At 30.4% G+C, this 24,786-nt stretch overlaps 1 protein-coding gene across 1 annotated transcript in view; it reads right to left on the reverse strand.

Moving 5' to 3' along the window:
• Positions 1-977: 977 nt before the first annotated feature.
• The window catches only part of LOC137388364 (calcium-activated chloride channel regulator 4-like), a 35,322-nt gene continuing 11,513 nt past the window's right edge, over positions 978-24,786 (reverse strand). The window contains exons 7-20 of the mRNA XM_068074851.1: positions 24,564-24,700; positions 21,116-21,343; positions 18,771-18,904; positions 14,443-14,587; positions 12,602-12,805; positions 11,334-11,489; positions 10,924-11,044; positions 10,363-10,457; positions 9,977-10,085; positions 8,013-8,165; positions 6,526-6,663; positions 4,422-4,579; positions 3,733-3,801; positions 978-1,112 (exon numbers count right to left, since the gene is read on the reverse strand). Of these exons, the coding sequence (XP_067930952.1) occupies positions 978-1,112; positions 3,733-3,801; positions 4,422-4,579; positions 6,526-6,663; positions 8,013-8,165; positions 9,977-10,085; positions 10,363-10,457; positions 10,924-11,044; positions 11,334-11,489; positions 12,602-12,805; positions 14,443-14,587; positions 18,771-18,904; positions 21,116-21,343; positions 24,564-24,700 (1,982 nt within the window). The remainder of the gene's footprint in view (positions 1,113-3,732; positions 3,802-4,421; positions 4,580-6,525; positions 6,664-8,012; positions 8,166-9,976; positions 10,086-10,362; positions 10,458-10,923; positions 11,045-11,333; positions 11,490-12,601; positions 12,806-14,442; positions 14,588-18,770; positions 18,905-21,115; positions 21,344-24,563; positions 24,701-24,786) is intronic.

The following is a 24,786-nucleotide window of genomic DNA, read 5'->3' on the forward strand; positions in this document are numbered from 1 at the left end:
AAAATAAATTTGCACGCGCACAAAGCAGATTTTGCATAAATCTCCCTGAAATAGTTTTTGCAAGGCTGAATTGACTCGTTAGAAAAATTATGCAAACATAAAGGTAATCATCTTTCTAAATTATATTACCTGCCTTAAACCTTACAATAATAAGAATCACATGTACCAAAGCCAAGCATATATTTAGCCATACTGACAGGTCAATGATTAGAAGGAGAGTTGTGTTTGCGGTGTGTTTGCGATGTGTTGTAGGCTGTTTATGGTGTGCTTGTAGTGTTTTGTTATGTGTTAGGTTGTGTGTTTGTGGTGTTTTAGGGGTGTTTTTTTAATGTGTTTCTGGCGTGTCTGTGGTGTGTTTGTTGTGGGTTTGTGGTGTGTGTGGTGTGTGTGGTGTGTGTGGTGTGTGTGGTGTGTGTGGTGTGTGTGGTGTGTGTGTGGTGTGTGTGGTGTGTTTTTTGTGGGTTTGTAAGTGTGTTTGTGGTGTGTGTATGTGTGTGTGGTGTGTGCGTGTGTGTGTGCGTGTGTGTGTGTGCGTGTGTGTGTGTGTGTGCGGGGGAGTGTGTGTGCGTTAAGGAATATTTGACTAAAACATAAAAGTACATATGTATGTTTGAAGTTCTTTTTGAATAGATGTGCTTCCAAAACTTTGCGGCAATGATTTTTCAAACCATTTTACGGTTGTTGCATAGCTTTTTCATATCAGGCATAGCCTTCTCCATTTTCAAGAAATTTTTTTCACTTACTGTTGGTTTCAGTAGTGATTTGTTTAGTATTGTAAAATATTGTGAAGTATTGTATTGCTAGGTTTTTGATTTTCAAATGTAAACAAGTAATGGTCTCCGATAAGTTTAGAAAAATAATTTCTAAACCTTTGTTTGAAAACCCAAAAACGGCGTTTAAATACTTTCAAGACAAACTTTTTATAAGATAAAAATCACTATGACATCATGCATCAAGGTTGACATTACTAAAATCACTTACTCCTGTTTAACTTTCATGTTAGCAGATGTCTGATGTGCAACAATAACTGCTATTGCTACAGCGAGCGTTACACAACCAGTCAAGAACAGAGCAACTCCCAATATGATGATCACAGAAGAGGTTGTACCTACCTACAAAAATGCTTAGATATTACACATTCAAGTTTCAATTTCTTGCATAAATTACAAATGCAATAAATGCAATAATTCAAAATGCAATAAATGCAAATGCAATAAATGCATTAATTCAAAATGCAAACGCAATAATTCAAAATGCAATAAATGCAAATGCTATAAATGCAATAAATTCAATAAATTCAAATGCAATAAATGTGATAATTCAAATTACTATAAATAAAAAGGCAATAAAAGCAATAATTCAAAATGCAATAGAGGCGAATGCAATAAATGCAATAATTCAAAATGTAATAAATGCAAATGCGTTGTGGAACCTTATTACTATAGTAGATCTATGTCATACAATTCTATTTCATTTTAATGTTGGCATCGTGAGGAACTTTTTGGCATAGAATGGTGTAAAACCCTATAGCAAATATCTAATGCAAACAAGCCCTGATAAAAATCATCAAAATTTGATATACGTACTGTACATATTAAAAATTAGTAGCAAAATATTAGGTTAACCTTAGTAAGTATAGTTACCTACAGTAACATTAGTATGTTTCAGAATTATGAGCTTCAGTGAAGTATAGCATCATAGTGTAATATGCACAGTACGAATCATGGAGAGTTCTTATTTTAAAGCAGATGTGTAACATAGGTGTCAAATGTAATTTGAATGAATTTTGCTTACTGAACACATACATGTACTTCAAGCTAAGTTTTGTATGTAACAGGCAAACTTGGAAAACTCAAACTTCACGGACCGAGCTAAGGTGTTCGAGTTATCAGAGTGTTCAAGTTATCATAGCACCGTCACAAGTCCAGGTATTTATTAGTAGATAAATGCACATATACAAACTATATATAAATCAAAAAGCATAGATTGCTTGCTGCAAATTAAATGGTTTCTAATGTAAAGTTTTAAAAAACTTTGTCAGAAAGTATAGAGATTTTTATATTTCTTGAGATGTGTTTGTCGTTTTAGGTAATATGACTACCAGGATGTTTTCAAATTAAAATTGGTGAAACTCGGTCGCTGTTGAAATGCTAAGTAGAAAAGACATTTTTTTCTTTTCAGCATTTTAACCAAGATCAATTTTGCTGATTTTACTTCAAGTTTATCCGAAGGTTACCTCGATTTCATTTGCTTTTGAAAGGCCATCGCTAAGCGGATGCTGGGTAAAATTTAATTTTTTGTAAACTTTTAAAAAATTCCTTTATGAAAATTTTTTGCTGATGATAGTAGTAACGAGGCCTAAGGACTACTAAAAGTTGAGGTTTATCTCTATGGATTGGAATAAAGTGATATTCTAAAGTGATAACTACCATCTCGGTAGCCGTTTGGCACAAAAATGTTCGAGGTAACGAAGTTGAAGTCGAGTTATTTAAACCAATTTATGATTGCGTGGGAATGGACCAAACAAATCTGTTTGAGTTAACCATGTGTTTGAGCTATTTGATGGTGAGTTATCCGAGTTTTACTGTATTTCATAAAACTTCAACTTTGTCATTGGTAGAATGTTATCACTTATCTATTTCTGGTTTTATTGTCAAAATAATTAGTAACGAATAATGTCGACCTAAGTGAGATCTACCACAGTATGTCTTTCATTTGCCATTAGAGAGATTTTGGCAAATAGCATATCAGCATATTTGTTATTCCGATTTGCAATCAGCACACTGACGGCTAAATTCAAACATTGCGAGGAATTTTTAGTGGATTTCGTATGGCGAAAAACGTTTTATATAGATGGGGCAAAAATCAGCATCTGTTCTACATTGCAAGAGACATAATCGTTCAACAGGGTCATCATAATTTGAAGGCGCACTGTATTTTTATTGTTGCTAAAAATGGTAATAAAATATATCACGCATTCTGAGTTTTGAAGCTCGCTGATAGTTGTCTAGTTACAACTGAAGTCTGAATAAAAATAATCTAGTCATTAGTGAAAAAATAAAAGCTTCAAAATAAAAATTTTATAATCTTTTTATATACTTCGTAGAAATTCACCAATTCCTCACATCTCTGATTTATTGAAAGATTCTTGGGACCTGTTTTTTAAATTGTGGAAATCTTATATTTTTATGTTAAAACTGACAAGTCATTGGACATATTTTTTTACTCGGTTCCATTATCTGAACGCAAACAATGATTGTTCGTAACAACATCAATCAATTAACAAACTAATTTAGAAATAAATTTGGTGAGATTACATAAAAAGCCAGTTTGTAAGGCTTTTCATCTTTATTAATAACACAAAATTAACACTTTAAATAAGAATCACAGCTATAGAAATTGAGTAACAACCCCTTTGATTAATTTCTATCATTTTTTTGTAATTTACATTTGCAGTCAATTGAATGTCAATTTCAATTTTTCTACTTCATAACCAGGAGAAACAACATATTTTGCCAAACAATCTTCTCTTTACCAAAATAAGCCAAACATTTGTAGTATTTGTATTGATTCCTACATTAAAATTTGAGCAAATGAAAAACTATTATCACTTTTGAGTTTATTTTTGTATTCATCATGTAATTAGTTCTACTGTGTGTTGAACACAGACTTTGAATTAAGAAACAACTAAATTTATACTCAAAAGGTAAAGATTTGCCATCATTCACTCACTTCGACAACTTCTAGGGTGACACTTTCATTCCCTTTCATTTGTGAAGGCTGGCTGGTTGTTGTTGTGCCCTACAGCATTAAAATATGAGGCATTATCATAAACGTACATGTACATTAAGGAATGAATAATAAATTTCGATATTTATTTAATACAAATAACTCTTTGGTCAAGTTTAATTTCATTTACTTTAAATAACACTAAAATTAAATTAATATTAAAATACTTAGGATCTAAAGGTTCATTTCTAATTATGGTTTAAATTTTTACCAAGACTAAGAAAGGAATAAAAAACACATCCTTGTGTTTTTTTAATTATATATGACTGACCACTTTTGGTCAACTTTAGAAGAACTTGCTGTCATCATGCGCTATATTTTTAATAATAACTACATCATGAGATTATAAGCACAAAAAAACATGTATTTGCTTGTACTGTTCAACCTGATTACAGGCACTCTGTTGTTTCAACCATTGGAACTTGATATTGCAATAACTGCGTTTCAACATATAAATAAAGTGGAATGTTTTAATTGTGAATCACTAAATGAGAATCTATCCAAAATATTTTTCATAAAAACTGTCAGGATTAACGTGTTCTTCAAAAATCTTTCAATATTTTTACAGTATCCATGCAACCAATATGTTACTGAAAGAATACTATCACATGAGTATTTAGTATCAAACTCACTAATAGAGCTGTGATTGTGCGGGGGTCCACGAAAGAAGCAGACACTGGGTTAGACCAGTTGGCATAGTTGTTGCTAGAGTCATAGGTCCTGACCCGAAAATAGTAGGTGCTGATGTTAGCTGACTCCGGTAACCCAAAAATGTCTGGAGTCAGGGCATCTGAATAAATAAATATAAAGTCTGGACACAATTTGTTGAGACCTCAAGCATCTAAAATGAAGCATTCAACCATTTGAGCTCTCAAACAGTTTTAAAGGCTCCTGAATATTTTTCAAATTTATTATTAATGTATTATTATTAAGTAGTAACTGTTTGAGCAATCTTTGCTCATTGTTTCAATTACTTTCATCATGAGTTCACCATGCATATCTGCATAAATATATTTTAATAGTGTTTGTGTTTTTTTACATCCTGTGATGTACAGCCTTGGCTTACACCAATTGATATCTTTGAAAATTAAGATTTCAGCTTTCATCAGTAGGCCGCATTTTATTTGCTTGCTAACATTCTATTGATTTAACATAGATTATCCTGATTCCTAACCATATCCTGGTAGTCCAGTTCCTATTACTAGTCCTATACCTTCTACATAACTACTACACACAATACATGATATTGTGAATGTTGCTGCCCCACCCCTTCTCTTCTCTACAATTAACCAAACCACTTGGGTAAACTGGCTTGGTATATAGTTCACAAATATGCATTGTCAATGGTACGCAAACAGTTGAGTGGCTCTTAACAAGACTGCCAGGTGCCCTCTTTCCTTGGCTCATCCAAGCTCCTTCTAAATGATTGTAGCTGTTAAGCTCCACCCCTTCTTCAAGCTCGGCAAATTGTGGGTATGTGAAATGGCTTTAGTCTTGGTGGCCCGACCAACATTAACCATGCCGATGTTAGCTGTGATAATTGTAGTTGTACCCGATTACTTAATCTTGATTGGCTGAGTGTGCTTGCAGCTGGTTAGCAAATTTTTGGTATGCTGACTGATTGTCAGTGAGCTTAGCTTAGCTCTTCCTGGCTTCCGCCACAGTACAGCGTTGATTACTACTTTACAACATTTTGTTCCGTGTGCAAGATTTTAGTAGTTGCATGTATAGAACATTTAGCTATAGCGTTTGCGCCAATGACTATTATAAGGCGGGTAATTGTGATAATTTTCTTAAGATTCATGCTAGTTTATTAGCATTTACAGTTGGTTTGATTGTCGCGATGTTTTAATCTGACTGTCCTATTAACAAAAATACCACAAGAATTCGTTAAAACAATAGAGTATATTCAATTTTTTTGGAAAATTTGATAAAAAGCTGTAGCAAAACTTTTGAATGCAGGTAAAATAGTCTATCTTTTCAATTTTTACATGAATAAATTAAGTTGGGCATTATTTGATTGCTCATAAGAAATCAATGAATCTTTAGGTGCCACAAAAATTTGTGTTCACTTTTGGCTTTAAAAAAACATTGCACGTTATTGGAGCATTCTACACAAGTTTCTTTTTGCAATATATCCTCTTTACCTCTTGTGACTAATGTTTTTGTTTCTAATAAAATTTTAAGTCACATAACTTTATAACCAGCAGCAACAGATCTTATCCACAGTACTGTTAGTCCAAATGTTATACATGCTATCTCTGAGTAAGCAAAATTTTGCACAACATTGTGCATTAGTAGCATTTGAGTATACATAGCAAACTATTCAAGTCAAAAACAGTCTGATTGATACAAATTGGTAAATAAACCAATGAACAAGCACCTCACTTTTAAATCAGTTAACTAATAAGGAAATTAAATTTTTAGAAGGTTATTTTTCCTTGTTAGGATTTAGCATTTTAAATTTCTATCACAAATTTTTCGATCTTTGAAATGGAAAAAATAATGCTATTTGTAACAGAAATAGTCATGATAAACATTAATAGACAAACTTCACAAAATTTGGTTTTTCTTTGCAGTTTTTAAACCCATTTAGTTATTATTTATTTTTATATTCAATGCCGTACTTTCTTTTTGTTTTCTTATTCAAACTTTTGCAACATATTGTGAAATGTGAAACATCAGTTCTTTCCAACAAATTGCGCAAAACAGTGTGAATCTTGCTGACAAACTTACCAGCTCTGATCTGAGTATCAAGATAAGTTCCCGCTTTTACTAAGAATGTAGAAACATCACTTAGAATGGCATCAGACCTCAGGTCAAACATATCAGATATTGAAAAACTGGTTCCAACTTTAAACTCATAGCCAGACACTGCAACATATTAGAGTCTTGTTAGCTCGACAGAAACATAAAACTAAAATATTTGATCCTGGGAGTATCTGTTATAGAGTCATCACATGTTGCAATCCACATGAACTATATTTTACATATTTTGTGACAAATTCTGCTAATGCTGATATCCTGTATTATTCTGAATAGCTAGTCTATTATCCTGTCATTATTCAGTAGAGTTTTTACTATTTGGTGTTAAGTTGTTATTGAGTCAGTCAAACACACACTTACACATCCTGAACTATCACCTTTCCTACATATTACAATGACTAATAGATACTGCAAGAAACTCGAAAGAATTATTTTTACATTTATGATGGTAATACCTCTTCAGAAATTTTTATGCTGCAGCTTGAGCCTTTCAACAAACGAACTTAAATGATTTTTGACTAAAATCAATCAATTTTTCTTTGATGCCAAAACAAGTTTCAGCTTGATGAGTTTTTATAAAAGTTTTTGCTAACAACAAAATGCAGTTATTATATACACTTTGATTGTAGAGAAAAATAAAAATAACAACATAAACAATTTAAGTTCAGAGCTAAAATTTTGTTTATATGATAAAACTTTCTAAAATAGGCTGTAAATTTGAGATCAAACAAATAAATTGCAGTTTCACAAAAACTTCAGGGATAAAGACTTTTTAGATATAATATTTTTAATTTTAAAATGTAATGCATGGTTTGATATGATCTTTTGTAAAAAACTCTCATTTAAAGCTACCTAAAATTAAGATCTAAATTAATATAGAATAAATTTTGATTATTAGGAGGGGAGAAGAGAGTTCAACTGTTGTGACCGTACTCAACATTATTATGACCTAAGTTATTATTTCTGCCAAACAATTTTATAGTTGTTTTCAACAATGTTAAATTTTCCACCTTCTAAAAGCAATGGCAAGCTTATAACAAGCTGTTGAGAAAATTTTGAAAAAGCATGGTCTTCACAAAAAATTAATTTTCAGTTTTGCTTCACCTTACGTTTTAAACTCTATAATACTTTCAACATAGCATCCAACCAATCATTTGACTAAAAATCAGAAGATGTGTTATCTCCTCAGAAGTCAGCATACACTTTTAATGCACAAAGTTTTTTTTTATGTAAATTATTTATTAACCAAGGCAAAAGATTTTCATAATTATACTCAAGTTAAAGTTTCGATTTGGCAAAAAGTTCTTATTAAAACTTAAAGGAAATGAAAAGTATTTCTTTTAAAATTGAGTGTTTCAACATGTCATGCATAGTAAAAAATTGCATTGGTAAAATATGTTTTATTATAATCTTTGATGTCACAGTCTTGATTAAATAGGTTGTTTTAAATTTCCGACCTTGACCAATGTCAAGGTCTTCTCCAGGAGCAGTCCATCCGAGTGTGAACAGACCAAGTTCTTTGGAAGTTTGCAGAACAATAAGGTCAGTGATAGTCTCAGGAGGTGTATGGTCAGGCAATGGTACCCAGCCGTCAATCACAATAACACCACCTAAAACAGATAGGTTTTAAGTATTAACCATAGAGTAAATATTTTTTGTATATTTTATTTAAAACAATAATCACTTAAAATAGATTTTAATTTCTTTTATACTTTTTGACTCACCAAGTATAGTATCATAGTATCAAGCTTTTTAGAAAAAAAGAATTCTAAAAGTGCAGCATAGTTTTGCTTGCTGCACAAAGTGATTTAGGTTGCTCATCGTCTTTAATTTATATTGTTTATCTACAGATGGTTTCAACTTTCTGATATACTGGTAATTTTGTGCAAATTTGTTTATTTTTAAGCAGTAGCAATATTAGTTTTTGCAGCTTAAGGAATTCGATGTTGAGAGCCTACTCTAATGGTATTTAATGTTGCAACTTTTTTGCCATAACGCTTTTGAGTTTTGAATACATCCTTGAGACACACACAAATATTTTTTTCTATTTTTTCTAAGTTTTTGACTATTTGACTATTTTGACTATTCTAAACTTGCAAGGTTTATTGGTTTTATTTCATTTTTTTAATAAATCATTGTATTTGTCGTGGGGAAAATGGAGAAAAACAAAAAATCTAAAATTTTTAAAATGGTTCGAAAATTTTCTAAATTGTTTGTTCAGACTGTAACTAATAATTGTTCTTTTATGTCCAATTCTTTACCAATCATTTTTATAAATTATTTAACCTTGAAAATAATTTACATTCTTGTTTCAAATTTCTCTGAAAGAAAGTTTATAAAATGTAAATGCATTACAATACTTCTTTCTGCAAGTGTTAGTTAAAGTAAAAAGTAGCATAATTAATGATCTTTCTTAAATTCATTACCAAATTTTTTTGTTTTTCACTGCATCAGAAGACCTGTTAGTGCTTCTAAATAAACAGCTATACAGCTGTACTAAAAATCAACAAGACCAAGATAGTCTTTAGACTGTTTTTCAAACAGGCTAAAAATTGCAAGTGTAAAATTAGCCAGCATGCCAGGGTTTGGTGATAGTTCTCTTATTTTAATAGCTTGCTGCTATGATAACCAACTTCCTGCCTTATAACAAATGAGTTTTGTGAATGCTAAATTTTTTCATTTGATAATTTTACATTTAATCAATAGACTAATTGCAAATTTGTGACTTAATAAAAGTTACATATAACCATATGCAATAAGTTTATGGATGAGCCAAAAATTAAATGAAAGCTTATCAAGTTCCCATTATACAAAAGATTTTCTTTTCTAAGATATGTAAAAAGAATTGGGAAGAACTTTGAGTTTTTCTGCTTTACTTTTATTTAACAGTGTTTGTTCTGCATCAAGTTATAGAAGAGCTCTTTGAAAAACATCAAAAAGGTTAAATAATTTAACCGGAGACATATATGCTTGTTGACTTCATTGTCCTCAAAAGAAAACAAAACTAGAAACAAAAATAAGCTTTTGTTTTACCCTAAAGTAATTTATCTTTACATATTTTGTCTATGAGTCAAGTTGATAACAAGTTATGCATTATATCATTTTGGAATTTGGTTAAATTGCCTAAAGGTAATGTTTAACAACAAAATTTTAATTATAACAATTCTAATAGCACCATGTAATTGGTAGTTGTTTAACAAACCTTGTTTTTGACAAACGTATTCATTCCAGTCTGTCATTTGTTGAAGTAGAAGAGAAGTGAGTAATTGATCTTTGAGTCACAAAAGACCTAGTGCTCAATAATGCAATAAAACTACATTTAAAATTTTTCTTGCCCTAAACCTAATAGAAATCTAAAGATTTTATTGCAAAAGAGAATTCTGGCTCTCTAATTTTACATGATACATCAAAAGCCCTATACCTGTTACAGATCTTGTGACATTGCCCAGACTGTCACAATTTGAACATCTTTTTCTTCGCTTTCCTACAACTTCTGGCCTGGGTATGATGCCTTCTCCAGAAATGCTTAGCTGCAAAGGATAATAAGGCCGATACTTGTGATGTTCTATAAAGAACAGTTTCAAAATACAAAAACCAGCAAAACCCATTGTTGTAGAAACCAAAGATGATACATTTTATGACTGTACTGCCTCACAATTTTACCGGGTTTGCAACACCCGGTAACCTAGCTAACTCAGGTACACTAGTTACATGTGAAATGCATTGGCAGATGAGGTGACACAATAAACAATTTTTTGCCAAATAGTTTGAATTCTCTAGGTTACAAAAACGGGATTAAATTCTTACTTTTAATCCATAAAATTTTTCTCCTGGAACTCCGCTAATCTGGTGAGCACCAAGATGTCCAGTATAGAACCCATCATTTGGTATCGAATCCGAACCTAGAATGTGTCATAAAAACTCATCAATTATAGTAAGCTGAAATTCAGTGACTTATGCAATAATCTAAATCTAATCTAATCTAAATTTTAAACTTGTCCTTTTTGCGGCTTCAAGTCAAAAATGTAACACAAACTTGATTTTAAATCTTTTCAAGTCTATTTACTCAGTGCATAAAACATAGCAAATCCAATAAACTAGATAAGCAGCTTGGTTATGCAAACTTTGATTTCTGGCTGGAGCAATAAACTTGAATTATCACTTCAACTTATAATACTTTTTATTAGAAATAGAATTATATAAATTACTCATTTATGATTTTCAGTCAGGTAGGCGATTGTAGACAAATCTAAAGTTTAGGAAATCATTAAACACATTAAGTCAATTTTTCGTTAATACGTAGAATATAAAAACATTATTGTACTCTTTTTAAATTGATCAACAACCTTGGAAGCTAGAAAACAATACCTGTTCCATCATCATTATGAGGTATATAGATCAAGGTGCCATTTGGATCTTCTAAGATTCCCAGTACGGTCAACTGTAAAACTGGAGAAAATTCTTGAAAAAGTCCGGCGTAAGTTACGAGCTAAAATAAAATTAAAATTCGAATAATACAATCAATACAATAATACATTATGTCTCCCCTTTGATGTTTAGCTGAAAATGATTATATGGTAACTTTTTTCAAATTTCAGCAAGCCTGTAACATGTTACGCGCTGGCTAAAACTGTATTGTCATAAAATAAGTTGTATATTCTACATTGCCAACCAAAAACTAGGATAAAAAATCAATCTTTTTGGGAACAACTACATTTGCCTAAAAACCAAAACAGTTCTTACCAAACTCTTGAAGTTGGCTGCCAAAGTTGACCTACCTCAGTTGTTGCACTAAATTGAATGTTTCTACTATTCATTTTGTTGCTGACTTCAATACTTGGAACACCAGGAATGGAGGAAGAAGTCACAGTGACTATTACTGATGCAGGAGCAGTTAGATTAGCTTTAGTGATGATATAGTCTATGAACCCCACCTGAAATTATCAATTTTAGCATATCATTAGCATCTCCAACTAAAAAAAGTAAAATTTTATGTTAAAACTGATAAAGTATTAAATTTTTAGACTTTTTTGAGAACAGGAATAAATGAGCTCTTCAAAATGTTATTTTACTCTGGCTAGTATTTAGCAGTTTATTAAGCTGGTCTGTTTATCAACCTTTTTAGTTGGTTTTCTTTCTGTTATTGTTTTTTATATTATAAAAATACTTTTTACTTATTTATGCGAGCACGTGCGCACATTTAATGCTATTGCAACAGTAAAAAGCTTCATTAAGACAATAAATTTGCTTCAGTTATTTTATAGCCAATCTGATTATTAAAGAACTGTGATACACTGTATGTGAAAATTACTATTTTGGTCACGTTTACATTTGTTAATGCTCCATTTTTCACCGTAAAAATATTTTGAGTATTTTTTGTTTTGATATGAGTGTCACATGCTTTGACAGAAGAAACAAACATCAACACCCAAAACAAATGATGAACTATTTGATTACGTTTATAGATATATTCTTATTTCTGTCAAGTAATTGCTTTTTGAATAATGCCATAATTGTGTGGCTGCTAAAATTTATTGCTTTCAATTTTATTTCTATTTTAGTATTTTTAGTCAAGTTTTACTTATTGGTCTTTATTTTTGATTTGTCAAATTTTTTATTGGCTTATTAAAAAGCTCTTAAAAGGGTTGTATTTATTGTAATCTTAGTTTATACATCTACTGCACAATTATTAAACAAATTACAAACATATACATTACTACAAAGCCAAAAGCAACACATTTCTATTCGTGTACATAATCCGTGCTCATAGACCCTAACCAAAAACTCTCTAAAATACGCTTTTCTCTTTTTACTTTACTTCCCTTCATTTTCTTGGTAATCTTTTTATTAAAATTGCTGAAAGCAAGAAAATTTCATAAAAGCCCTTATATTTTATTAGTAAAAACTGTTTAAGGCTCTTCACCATAACTCCACAGACTTACTGAAATCACAAATCACAAATCAAAATTAACATACATGTACATGGTTTGCATTACTCCAATTGGACTCCATGAACCCCTATTATAGTATTTTATATCTTACTTACAATGTCACTCTCAACTAGGATGGTGATAGTTCTCAGGTTGACATTGTCTGTCACAAATGTTTTTAGATTTCCTAGTAATTCCACACTCACATCCAAGTCATATTGAAATGAAATCTTGCTGTTGCGTCCAATTGTCCGGTCAAAGTATGCTCTGCCTTGATGTGTTGACTTTCCCAATGGTATCACTATTTGCTCATTTGTTATCTGAAGGTATACATCAAAGTGAGTAATTGTTGTTTTGTTATTTTCCAGTTTGAACGTAAAACTTCTATGCAAGAAGTTATAATCTTTAGCGTTTTAAAAAACATGCTTTTCATTGACATTGACTTGCTCAACTTGAAGCCTTATGCTGTTGCCACACAGATTCTTGTTACAATGTTATTAAAATTTTGTTACCTGAAAAAATCACATAGTTTTCGGTAACTTAGGTATGCATTACTGCCAGGCTTTAAGAGCAATGCTGCTGTTGGAGTTGCGCTCTCCTCTTGTTATCAACGCATAACAAGCGCCTAATGGATTGACCAGTAAAATTGCGATGCTTCATGTAATGAAAGAAAACATAATTACTACATAGTTTGTGTGGTATTCTTTTTGAAAACAATAGCCAACTTTTGCAAATTTTTAACAATGTGAAATGTAAAAATGTAAATTTTCACAAAAACTTTGGTATGAGTTTTGCAAACTTAATGACATGACATCACTTTTAATACATATGATGCAATTCTAATGCTCATTAAACTAAAAAAAAAGGTTCATCAATATTATAGTACAACTATGCAAAAGTGAACTGTCCTGCTCCATAATTATACTGAAGCAAACAATGACAAAATGTTTTTTTTGACTTAAACATCAGTTAAATAAGCCTGTCTATTGAGTTCTTACAACTTGATGGCAGCAAATCAATCTCAAGTAAAGATACAACTCTCAAAGCACAAGTATTGGGCAATGAACACAATTTGCTATATTTGGGTTTAGCAGCCATGAAAGTAAAAAAATTTCAAAAAAATTTACGTGAAAATGTCTAAAGAAATTCAAACAAACCAAAAACCGTCAAAACCTTTAACTTTTTACCAAAAAATTATTAATCTGCCAAAATACTGACTGTCTGAAAAATGTAGCCAGTAAGCAAGAGCTTTGAAAAATAATAAATCCAAGAGTGCAACTGAAATTTGGCAACTATGCTAAACATAAGTACCATGAAAAGTACTGTGGTACTACGAAGATACTAAATATAGATAAACTTCTTCAAAACCTTTATAGATTTCCTCAGAAAATACTGTGGTTTTTCTATCATTTTTGATTGTTTTTGATAGTTAAGGTAATATGACTGCAAGGATGTTTTCATATTAAAAATAATAAAAATTGATTATATTGAAGCATTTTGGAAAAAAATAAGTGCAAGATAATGTCATCAAACGTTATCGTTGCGATAGATGACATCAGCTGGGGTGTTCAAGCTATACAATTATGAGTTTTTATTCGGTCACCCTATGTTCTACACTAGAAGTCATAAACGTTTTTTGTTGACTTAAACAGTTTAATTGCTATTGAATTTTATAAATGCTAATATTGACTCATTCTGGCAACCATATCACGTCAAATGTAAAAAAAATGCAAATGATGCCAAATAAGTATAGTTTTCAACAAAATATTACATAACTATTGTGTAAATTCATTTCCAAAGGCATAGCTAACAAAAATATACCAATAACAATGTAGTGCACAATTCTAAAAATCAACAGCTCTTTTATCAGCTACTATATTTGCTATTCTTGTTATTTGTTACTAGCTATTATTATAAACTAAACATTTCCGGACTAAAAATTGATTAATATAGTCACCAGAGTTTCTTTGTGCTCAGAATCACAAGACCTCATTGCAGTTGCCTCATAGAACGCCAAAAGACCTGTTTTTCCTTTACCATCACTAGCCAGGTATTCAAGGCCTCCTGTTAACTCAGTACCGTTAGAAAGAAATCCTCCTTGACTGGAAAGTAACAAGATTTCTTAGCACAATTCTTAAAACTAGTTATTCACAGGTTGGTTAGAAAAAAAGTTGCAAACCAAAACCTTTTAAAAATAAATTCTAAAGCATATATTGTGTTATAGGATTGGAAGGTACGAAGTAAGAGTTGAAAAGTTCATGTGATGCTCATTTGTGTTCAATAAAAGTTAAAATAGCATCAAAAAAATGTTCCAAAATAAAAGCAAACATAATTAATTAAGCAAACACAAATTGGTTTGATTATCAGAAGACTATTTTCAATTTAAAAACATGTAATTCAAAATCCCATAAAACTAAGTGAAGACATTGCAGCATAAAAATTTCCACAATCTAGCAAATGCTTCAAATATTGAAAAAAAATTTAGGATAGGTCTTCATAAACATTCTAAATGCCAAGCTCATTTTTAATTTCATTTTAAAGTCATTACAGCTTTTATCAGTTTTGCTGACTGTGATAAGAAAATCATTGGCCTTTATGTTAGTTAGTTAGTTAGTTAGTAATGTTAAACCAGTACTTTGATCAATAAAGTACACTCACCTTGAAAATATTAAAATTAACTTTGTTAAAAGAAGAGCTCACAACTGCTAGAATTGAATGTGGAATGCAGAGCTTAAACTCACTCAGTGACTGGAAATATGTGAGTAAACTGATTGAATTACTAAATGAGTATTGCAGAAATATAAACCTTAAAGATGGTCGGTTTCTCATCTGCTTTTAGTAGCACTAGTTACGGTAATGTTCTTCAAATCAGGTAAACGGTTTTAACTCATTTGCGACAGACGAAACTTTATGCGATCTACTTAAAATACCACTCATTTCTCTGAAAAATGCTATAATTCAACTTACTACTACAAGAAACTGAATTGAGATAGGTTTTCCATTCTACTTTGAAACTAACTAGCCAAGTCTTCCCTTTCCGATGGTACAAAATTTAGATAAAAATTTTATATTACTTACATGTACACGGGTTTCTCAAAGAAGGTAGTTTTAGAAAATTTCTGAATTTAAAAACCTACACTTGCTGAAACAAAATTAGAATTTCATAATAAAATGTTGAAAATAAAGGTAGTGTAGCTAAAATTATTGTTTGGCTGCATACAATACACTCTTATAAATAAAATGTTTATGAATAAAAGTTAGTCATAAATTTAAAAGTCATGAAACTCTAATTTTGGACTTTTCTTCGCGAGTATCATTCTTCAAACCAAAACATAGCTAATCTGCATGCTAACATAACCCAAATAAACTGTCATAAACAAGTTTCAAATAATAAAAATATGTTCAATAACTCTGTTCTTAGCTTTTCAGACGCCATATACAGCTTTAAGAATTAATATGATCCTATTGAAAGTGAATGATAATTTTAGTCTGACTATGGCTGACTGCCTAAAAAGTACATTTTTATTTGAGCATGACGATTTAATGTGTCAGAATTAAATAAAAAAGAAGACTTTGAAACGCTAAAAATTAAGTTTTAATTTGATTTATGCAGTCTTTCAATGTCTTACCACTTCTGAATCTGCATATTTATGTTTGGAGTGGGAAATAATTGATTACAAACGATGAAAGTTAAAGTCCCAGTGATGATTTCCGGTTTACGAAAACGTCGTTAGCGGTTTAGTATTTTGGTTATAACTTTTGCCAGAGATATTATTGAGGCATATTGGTAGAATTTTCTGATTGGCCAAAACTTGTTTTTCAAACTAATAAAAATTTTCTTCTATAACTTAAAAATAACTCTAGTTGTAATGGGTAAATTTCCAGAGCAAGATAATTCGTGTTGGTAGAGTAGTCACAATATATTTCGCGAGTTCAATCGTTGTTGGTTGCAAATGAATTAAGAAAAAATAGAATTTGTAAAATGGTTTTATGTGTACATTAGGGTCCACATCATTAAACTAACAGCTTTTCAGGTGTTTCAGTAGCTTTATTACTTCTATAGTTTTTGTACGAGCAAAACACATACTGTCATGCACACTTATATATATATATATATATATATATTCATACATATATAAATCTCAAAGTTTTGTCGTTTGCACATGTGAAGTTAGGCATGTCCAGCTATAGCTTTTACAATATTTAAGTTAAAATCTCACCTCAAACTGAATTTAAACTCACAAGGATTGCCACTGCAAGTTTGTAATCTAATTGACTAACCGCGAGTCTACAATGGCTCTCACGATTCATAGCTCTCACTTTATGCTGTATACACCCTTTTTACTAATTTCAAACGCTAAATGACGTTTTAATAGAAACTCTATGAACACTATGAACATGATGCTTTTTCTTGTTTTTTGTGAAATTTTATTACCGGTTTTTTCGTAGAGTTCAATTGTTAAATGGGTCAAGGTTAGTACTTTTCACCTGGACAATTTTATTATCATAAGTAGGAGTAGCCTCTAAATTATCTTTACGTTTGGTCAGACAAAGTCTGGCAATAACTAATTTTTACATTTACACCAGTGTACAAATGTACCAGTGTACCAGTCGAGAGGTACCTTGTTGTATTGTATTATTGTTGTTCTATTGTATCATTATTGTTGTTGTAATTATTGTTGTACTCAAAGTTTTAATGGATAGCTCCTGATGGAACAGTAAATATTTTAATACAAACACACGCACGCACGCTTCTATGCGATATTTGTTATTTTTAGTTCAAAATATTCAGAACCTTGATTTTGTTTTCTCACAGGTATTTATTGTATCATTACCAAACCATCCTTTATTGTAATTGTAGCAAATAAAACCTAATTTAGCTGTTACTTGATAATTGTTTCATGTTCACATTTAAACACTTCAATAGCTGTTTTATTTTATCTACAAAATTTATTATTTGAATTTATTTGACCTGCACAACAAATTTTCCTCATGGTATAGAAGCTGGAAAGTTACAGCTGTTTGACAAAGTTTGAAAACCTTTAAATATGTTTTTTTTTAAATTTATCTCAACTGCACCAAACACCTTTCTCATGATATAAGGTTTGAAAGTTAGAAAGGTAACGATTGTTATACCGTGAATAAAAATAATTTGTTGGGCAAAGATTTTTATTACCCAGACAGCGCTAGGCATTTACCTAGTGCACAAATACATACAAATTATACATTTGTATATACCGAAATATAAATATTTAATAATACATATACATAATAACAAAATGTATTAAGATGAATATGAATATATATATACAAATGAACATAATTATAATTTATATTTTACCTTTAATATATATACATATGTTTAAAATATGTATAAAGTCATACCATATCATAACGTAAGTTATAACATGTATGTATAACATGTGCATAACAAACATTATATCTATATATTATATATAATATATAAATGCAGATATTATTATTATAAAACATATATACTTATGCATAATAAATATACACAAATAATATATATTAAATAACATACATCGATAATATTGATATAAAATATATTATTATTGATTAATGATAATTGTATAATATAATTAGCATATTATTTAGTTATACATTCATAACATATATAATGAACACAATTATATATTGATAATATTTTGTGTAAATTGTATACATTATTGTTAGTATACTTAATTATATTTATTTATAGTATATATAATACATAATATATATGCATATGTATAATATATATATAATTTAAATTATATAATATATGTCACTTTGTTTGCAGTGATTTCATTTCAAAAATAATGGTTTTTAAAATTATGTCATTCAAAATTATTTCACAAAAAACCACCACAAAAAACTTTCACCGGTTGGGCAGTTGAATAACTGTTTCATATACGTTTAGTATTTTGAAATACATTTTTCAGGCAAGAGAGCAAATATTAGTAGGAAGATTGTTAAGGCAGCTATCATTGATGCTTACAAATTAATTGGTAAAATCTGTATACAATTTATTTTGAACGCAAAATTAAAAAGAGTTGAAAACCTGTTAACTGTTCTGCAAAAATGTGGACACAAACTGAGAATAATTCTGCAGTAAGGCTTTAAATTCACTTTAAACTTAGTTAAATTTCTGGTCTAAGACTCATAGGCGCATTGCTATAACATATTTTTGAATTTATATTGAGTAATTGTTTCAGCTGAGCCATATATCAATTGTAGGAGCATCAAAGTTCTTAAAGTTACTAGATTTATGTTCTTGCTTACTCAAACAGAACTGTATCGATAATAATTCCCTCACTGACAGCCCTTTCGACAGAGTCCCCAACCTCTCCTTGTCCATCGCTGTGAAGAAGAATGCGTGTACCTTTGAGGTCACCTCCTGTGTAGTCACTAAGTATCTAAAATATAATCACAGCTTAAAGTGTGAGAGAATATTAGAAAGTGTTGAAGATCTATTAAAAGTTCTTCCACCATCTTTTTATTTTTGAAGTTTTCATGAACAAGCAAGAAAAAGTTGCACAATGAAAACATTCGAATATTAAAATAAGTGGATGTTTGGAAAAGTTTGTTATTGCATCACTCATTGTCATCTAAAAATGAACTTACGCAAAATTTTTAGGTTTCATCCGGAAATTTAGTTATTCTTTAATACTTTGCAATTGCTTTTAAAGTTTGAGATGATCTGACTGCCAAGATGTTTGAATAATAAAATCAACATAACTAAATTGGTATTAAAACGCTCAGAGAAAATATGCAGAAAATTATGTCACTAGCTGCTATAGTAGTTATTATAGTTAACATCAGCAACTGAGTTGATGTTAGCGTGTTATGCGCCATTATTCTGTCAGTCTATTTACAACTACAGGTTTAATAATTTTGGTTTGCTCAATGTGGGCATTTTCACGGTGATCAAATTTCATCGATTTTATTCTTTGAGAGATCCAGGCAATTAAATCGCCACAAGCATCGACAGCAAATGCAAATGATAGAAAATTGTCAACACTTTCTAATAAAATTAACTCCATTTTCTTGCATTATGATCGTCAATATTTTTTAAACTCAGGAGTTAGACAGCTGGAAACAACCAATCGAATAAAATATGCAAGTAGTTAGTTTGAATTATTAGCTATACAAAACTAGCAATCAGTGTTTTAGCAAAAGGTTTTGTTGTGATCAAAATTCCTCGAATTACGCTATAAAAACCCTTTGATATAATAGGTTTTTTGTTTCGACTAGTAAATACCCAAATCTTTTTTTAAAAAGACTACAGCCATTTATGCTGACACGATATAATGCTGTAATTTAATCAACAAATCAACAAGACTTAATTAAGAATATAAGACTAAATTAGAACTTGTTTTAAAATAAAACATAGTTTTACTTTGGTAACTGTGATTAGCTGTTTACATTTAAGTCAGTCGTTCTCAGAAACTAACTGTACATACAATAAAAAAAAACTTGAGAAGACTTATGATATGGTATTTTACATAATTATGAAGTTCTAGCAATGGGCTCTCAAATAACACTCCAGTTTTCCTTATGACAAGTACATACGGTTAATCACCAAGGATGCTTTTGGTACAATTGTAATAATCCTTTAGGGCCAACTATTAGGTGTCTCAATGTCTATTCATAGGATAACGTTTTTAATCAATTGATAGAATGACAGCTGGTGCCTTATAAACTTCTAATGTGATGCTGAAAGTAGTTTATCTATGCTATTAATTTGTAGACAGAGTTTGATATTTTCTACAAAATATACATTCTATTTACATGTGGGTAGGCATTTATGTAGGCATAAACAAGTTTTTATATGAAAATGACTCTTTTTCATGTATTTCATACCAAATTAAAAAAAAAACACTAACAAAACGTTGCAAATAACCTAAAAATAACAGGCAAACTAGTGTTTTAAAAATTCACTCAACAATATTTTTTGCTATTTGTTTGACAGGTTTAAATTTATCAGAAAATAAAGAATCTAATGCTGAAGTTTTGGTTAACAAAAAAACACTGACAAATCTTTCAAAAATAGCTTAATATTTAAATGACCCTCAAAAACTTATTCACATTTAAAACAATTATAGACAGCAAAATAATTGTGAAGATATGTTGCTGAGCATAAAAAACCAATATTATTAAAGATATGAAGATCTCATCATATTCAAACATTTTCTTTGTCTTTTGTTTTATTTTTCATTTTGTTTTAGTTGAAGAAAATTGTTAAATAGCGTCAAGAAAGGTAAATTAGAATGGTGTATTAATGTTTTGAAATGCTGCATCTTAACTTGAAAGCATAAAATCTTTTTATTTTTGTTGATTTGCTAGTTGTTGATTGGCCAAATGTCATCAGCGCTTCACAAGAATAGACAAACAATTTTTTTTTATTAAATAATGCATTTTACAGGTATTAATTATCATACAGTGTATGTGCTGTAAACCAACTAACAAAAACATAACTCTTGACAATAATGATTTTTAAGTTCTATTACTAATCCTTTTGAAAAGATCTTAGAGAGCAACATATATAAAATTAGATAAAGACAAATTTTAATTTGAGAAAGAGTCAATGCATATTAGTTCATCATGATTAGAGAATAATTGCTTACTTGGTGGCATTTAGTCAAACCAGCACCAATGTTAGTTCTGCCTCTGGCTGTTGTAGGAACCTTTGTAATTAAACTTGCCCTCACAGACTCACTGGTAAGTTCTGTTATGTCAGCGTTTAGAATCTCAGTGTTGTTGAAGGACACAATTCCTACTGCTGAGCCATTCCTCATATAACTCATAATGTAGAGCTGGACAGCCTCAGACATCACAACTATCCTGTTGTTATCCTGATCACAAATGGACTCAGATTATGGTTACGATAAAGACATGGGTGAATTTTAGATGTGTTTTTGCGTATATAAGCTGCAGTCATTCTCTTAGATAACTAATTTGTAAGTTTTTAAAAATTACATTATCATTAATTATCACAACAAGATTTTGCCACAAAGAGCCCTCATTAAGCAAAATTACTTATCAGTTGAAAAGGAGTTCACACAGAACTGTCGTAGATTTTACCAGAAAGTCATGGTATTTTTTATCATTTGCAATTGTTTTTGTTTGAGGCTATCTGACTGCCAGGATGTTTCAAGAACAAAATTGACCAAGCTTGGTTGTCGTTGAAATGGTCGAAAGTAAAATATGAGCAAAATGATGTAATTTTTAATCATTGATACAATTAAAATTGGCTTTTGTTTTCGAATTGTAGCATTATACGTGTTTATTCTGTCTGTCTCTTTGCAACTATAGACGTCATAACCACGCTTTTGCTTGATCTGAACATTTCAATCACCATCGAGTTTGATAAAATATTTATTTTTGAACATCCTGACACTCAGATTACCTCAAACATCAAAAAATTGCATATCATAGAAAACAAGCAAGATTTTCTGGTAAAATCTACAAAAATTTTGTGCAAGTTTTTTTGACAGATAAAATTGGACAAGTTTTATGATTAATTATTCTGCCCGTTTTATTATAATAAAGTAGGTACAAAAAATAATGAAGATAGATTGACAGCTGCGTCACCAATCTAAATAACTATCAAAAAATGCTAATCATACGAATAGTAGTGATACAAATGATAATGTTGTAATAAGAGTAATAACACTAACTAAACTACTAATATTTACCTTATTAAGAGCTGTCCCATCTTTTCATTTATCTGTCTAATGTTATGCTAAGAGCCTTAGCAAAAATGATTGTTTTCTCCTATAATTCAACTCAGATACTCAATTTTTCAGGCCAGTGCACTAACTACTATACCACTTGCATTTTAGACTGCAAATTTTTTCATATGATTCTGAATTAACAATCTGCCATAAAATATGTAGAAACTAAAATATGTTGCTTAAATTAGCTTCTACGTACACTATTTCAAACTCAACAATTTACTTCAGATTGAGGCATTCATTTTATTATAGAGAGAACTTATTTACATATTGACAATCGATACTAAGCTAAGTGATAGAGAAAACCGTAAGCAGGTTCCTTCACATGACAGTTGCTTTTGAATTATATCAATTTTACGTTTGAGTCATTTTACAACCCATTTTACCATTCTATTAATAGTTTTATATAAAACTATTATATGCAATTATAAAATAAATTTAGATGAAGTCAAGAATAAAATTAATAATTCCTAAAGCTGCTTTTGAAAAAAAAAACTATTAGAGAACACCAAAAACTTTAACGAGCTTGTACCGCTTAGGGTTTGGACTACCGAATGTCACACTTCTTATATTATTATAGGTTTAAGGTTTTAGATAGCAGAGAATTATGCTGACCAGTATAAAACAAATGTTAGTGTTTTATTATATCTACGGTATAACTGTGTAAAACCACACAGTTCAACTTCAGCTGAAATCTGCTATTTTGTGTGTCAGATTGATACGGCTGGTCGTTCACTGTGTTTTGTATACTGTTGAAGCTAATTTTAAAATACATATTTGATCAATTTAGGTTGTTTACATGAAATGTTAAGTTTCAATAGTTAGCCAGTTCCTATGTTACACATAACGAGAAAGTTTTCTTAAGTAACTAAATTGGACTTTTGATGACATGCTGTCTTATTAATATTAGTAGACTGTACATAACCGATCTGCATTTTACTATTGAAACTCAAAAAAAAAAGAAAATAGTTAAGCAGAAAGTTTGATGTTTTGACTCAAGTAGACAAAGAGCAAAATTTCCATTGTAATTTCTGTAAAGGAAAAATTATTATATTGATAACTGCTTACTATTTGCAAAACAATAAATGATTTTGTTTGCATTTGATCATGATTTAATTGTTTTCCCAATATTTTTATACTAACCACGTAAAATGCACTAAAGTATTTGATCGATCTGTAAAGGCAAATAAGTGAGTCTAAAAGTTGAACTTTGGGAGTTACCTGGAGTTACCTGGAGTTCAACTGGAGTTACCACTCCAGTTGAACACTAAAATTGTTGAAATTTTTTCACTTTTTATGTAATGTTGAAACAAAAGCTGATAAAAAATTGTCGATCTGAAAGAATCATAATCTGAAGTGTTCTGCCAGGATAATTTACAACTATTTGTAGCACCCAAAAATCTCTGTCATAATTTTTAGCAAATTTAAATAGCTAGAGTTATAGATGTAAATTTGAAAAATGTTGAAAAATTAGCTTCGTTTACGTAAAAATCTAGACACCAAGTATACTGTAGCAAAGACTTTTGTGGCTGTTGAGGCCTCTGTAGGCTATGCATACTAATTGTTTTAGAATGCATATGTATGCATACTATACATATGTACGAATACGTACACACATACGCATACATATGCATATGTACGAATACGTACGCATATATAAATTTCAGTGTTTCTTTTTTGATCTTTTGTTAAACCCTGTGTCCAGTCATAGCATTTAAAATCTATCATTGAAAAGTATGCATGGCCCTGATTTTGATCTTGTGTTTCTAGATCTAGATGAGGCTACCCTAACGATAAAGCTACAGAAAGACATGGATTAAATGAATCATTTACTATTTGCCTAATGGATTCATTAGGCAAATAAAAATTACAAATATTTTAAATAATTATGCTTAAAGCTTTTGCTCGGGGTTAATAACTAGCTCTGTTGACCACTACGTACAACAATTGTTAAGCTGGTCCATATGCGATCTTTGTTTTAGTAAGGATTTTAGTGAAGATCTGGCTCTCCAGGCAATTTAATTGATTTCATGAGGCAATTATTTTATTACGCTGGACATTTGGCTAGTATCTGTGCAACGTCGGGCATTTGAATAGTATTTATATATATGTATTTTGTCAGTTTAATATTTTGTTGGCAGTTTATAAAATAACTTAGCCCGGTTAAACTATTGTTTTCGCGCAACTTGCCAGAATCTGTAACAGCTGCTTTATGTTTTTTAACAAACAAACCAACGATATGCCAAGATTTGTTAGTTTAAAAATTGAATAACTTTAATTCTTTCTCTTTCATAGATTTAATAACCGAGGCATTAAAAATGAAACCAATTCAACTTACTCTCATACTTCTTGAGACATCTAAACACAGACATACAACATCTTGCTGACAAGCTCTACTGGCTGACTTCACTTGTGCCACACGAAATGTAGGCTCTGTTGAGAACTCGAGGGATCTGTTTTGTCCATAGTCAGTAACTGTAGTATTCATAATGAACAATGTAACAGCAACATAACATACAGATGTTCTACATGTAACATTTTGTATTAACTGTTCACCGAAT

The sequence above is a fragment of the Watersipora subatra genome, chromosome 2 (assembly GCF_963576615.1).
Source record: "Watersipora subatra chromosome 2, tzWatSuba1.1, whole genome shotgun sequence".
In the NCBI taxonomy this organism is placed as follows: domain Eukaryota; kingdom Metazoa; phylum Bryozoa; class Gymnolaemata; order Cheilostomatida; family Watersiporidae; genus Watersipora; species Watersipora subatra.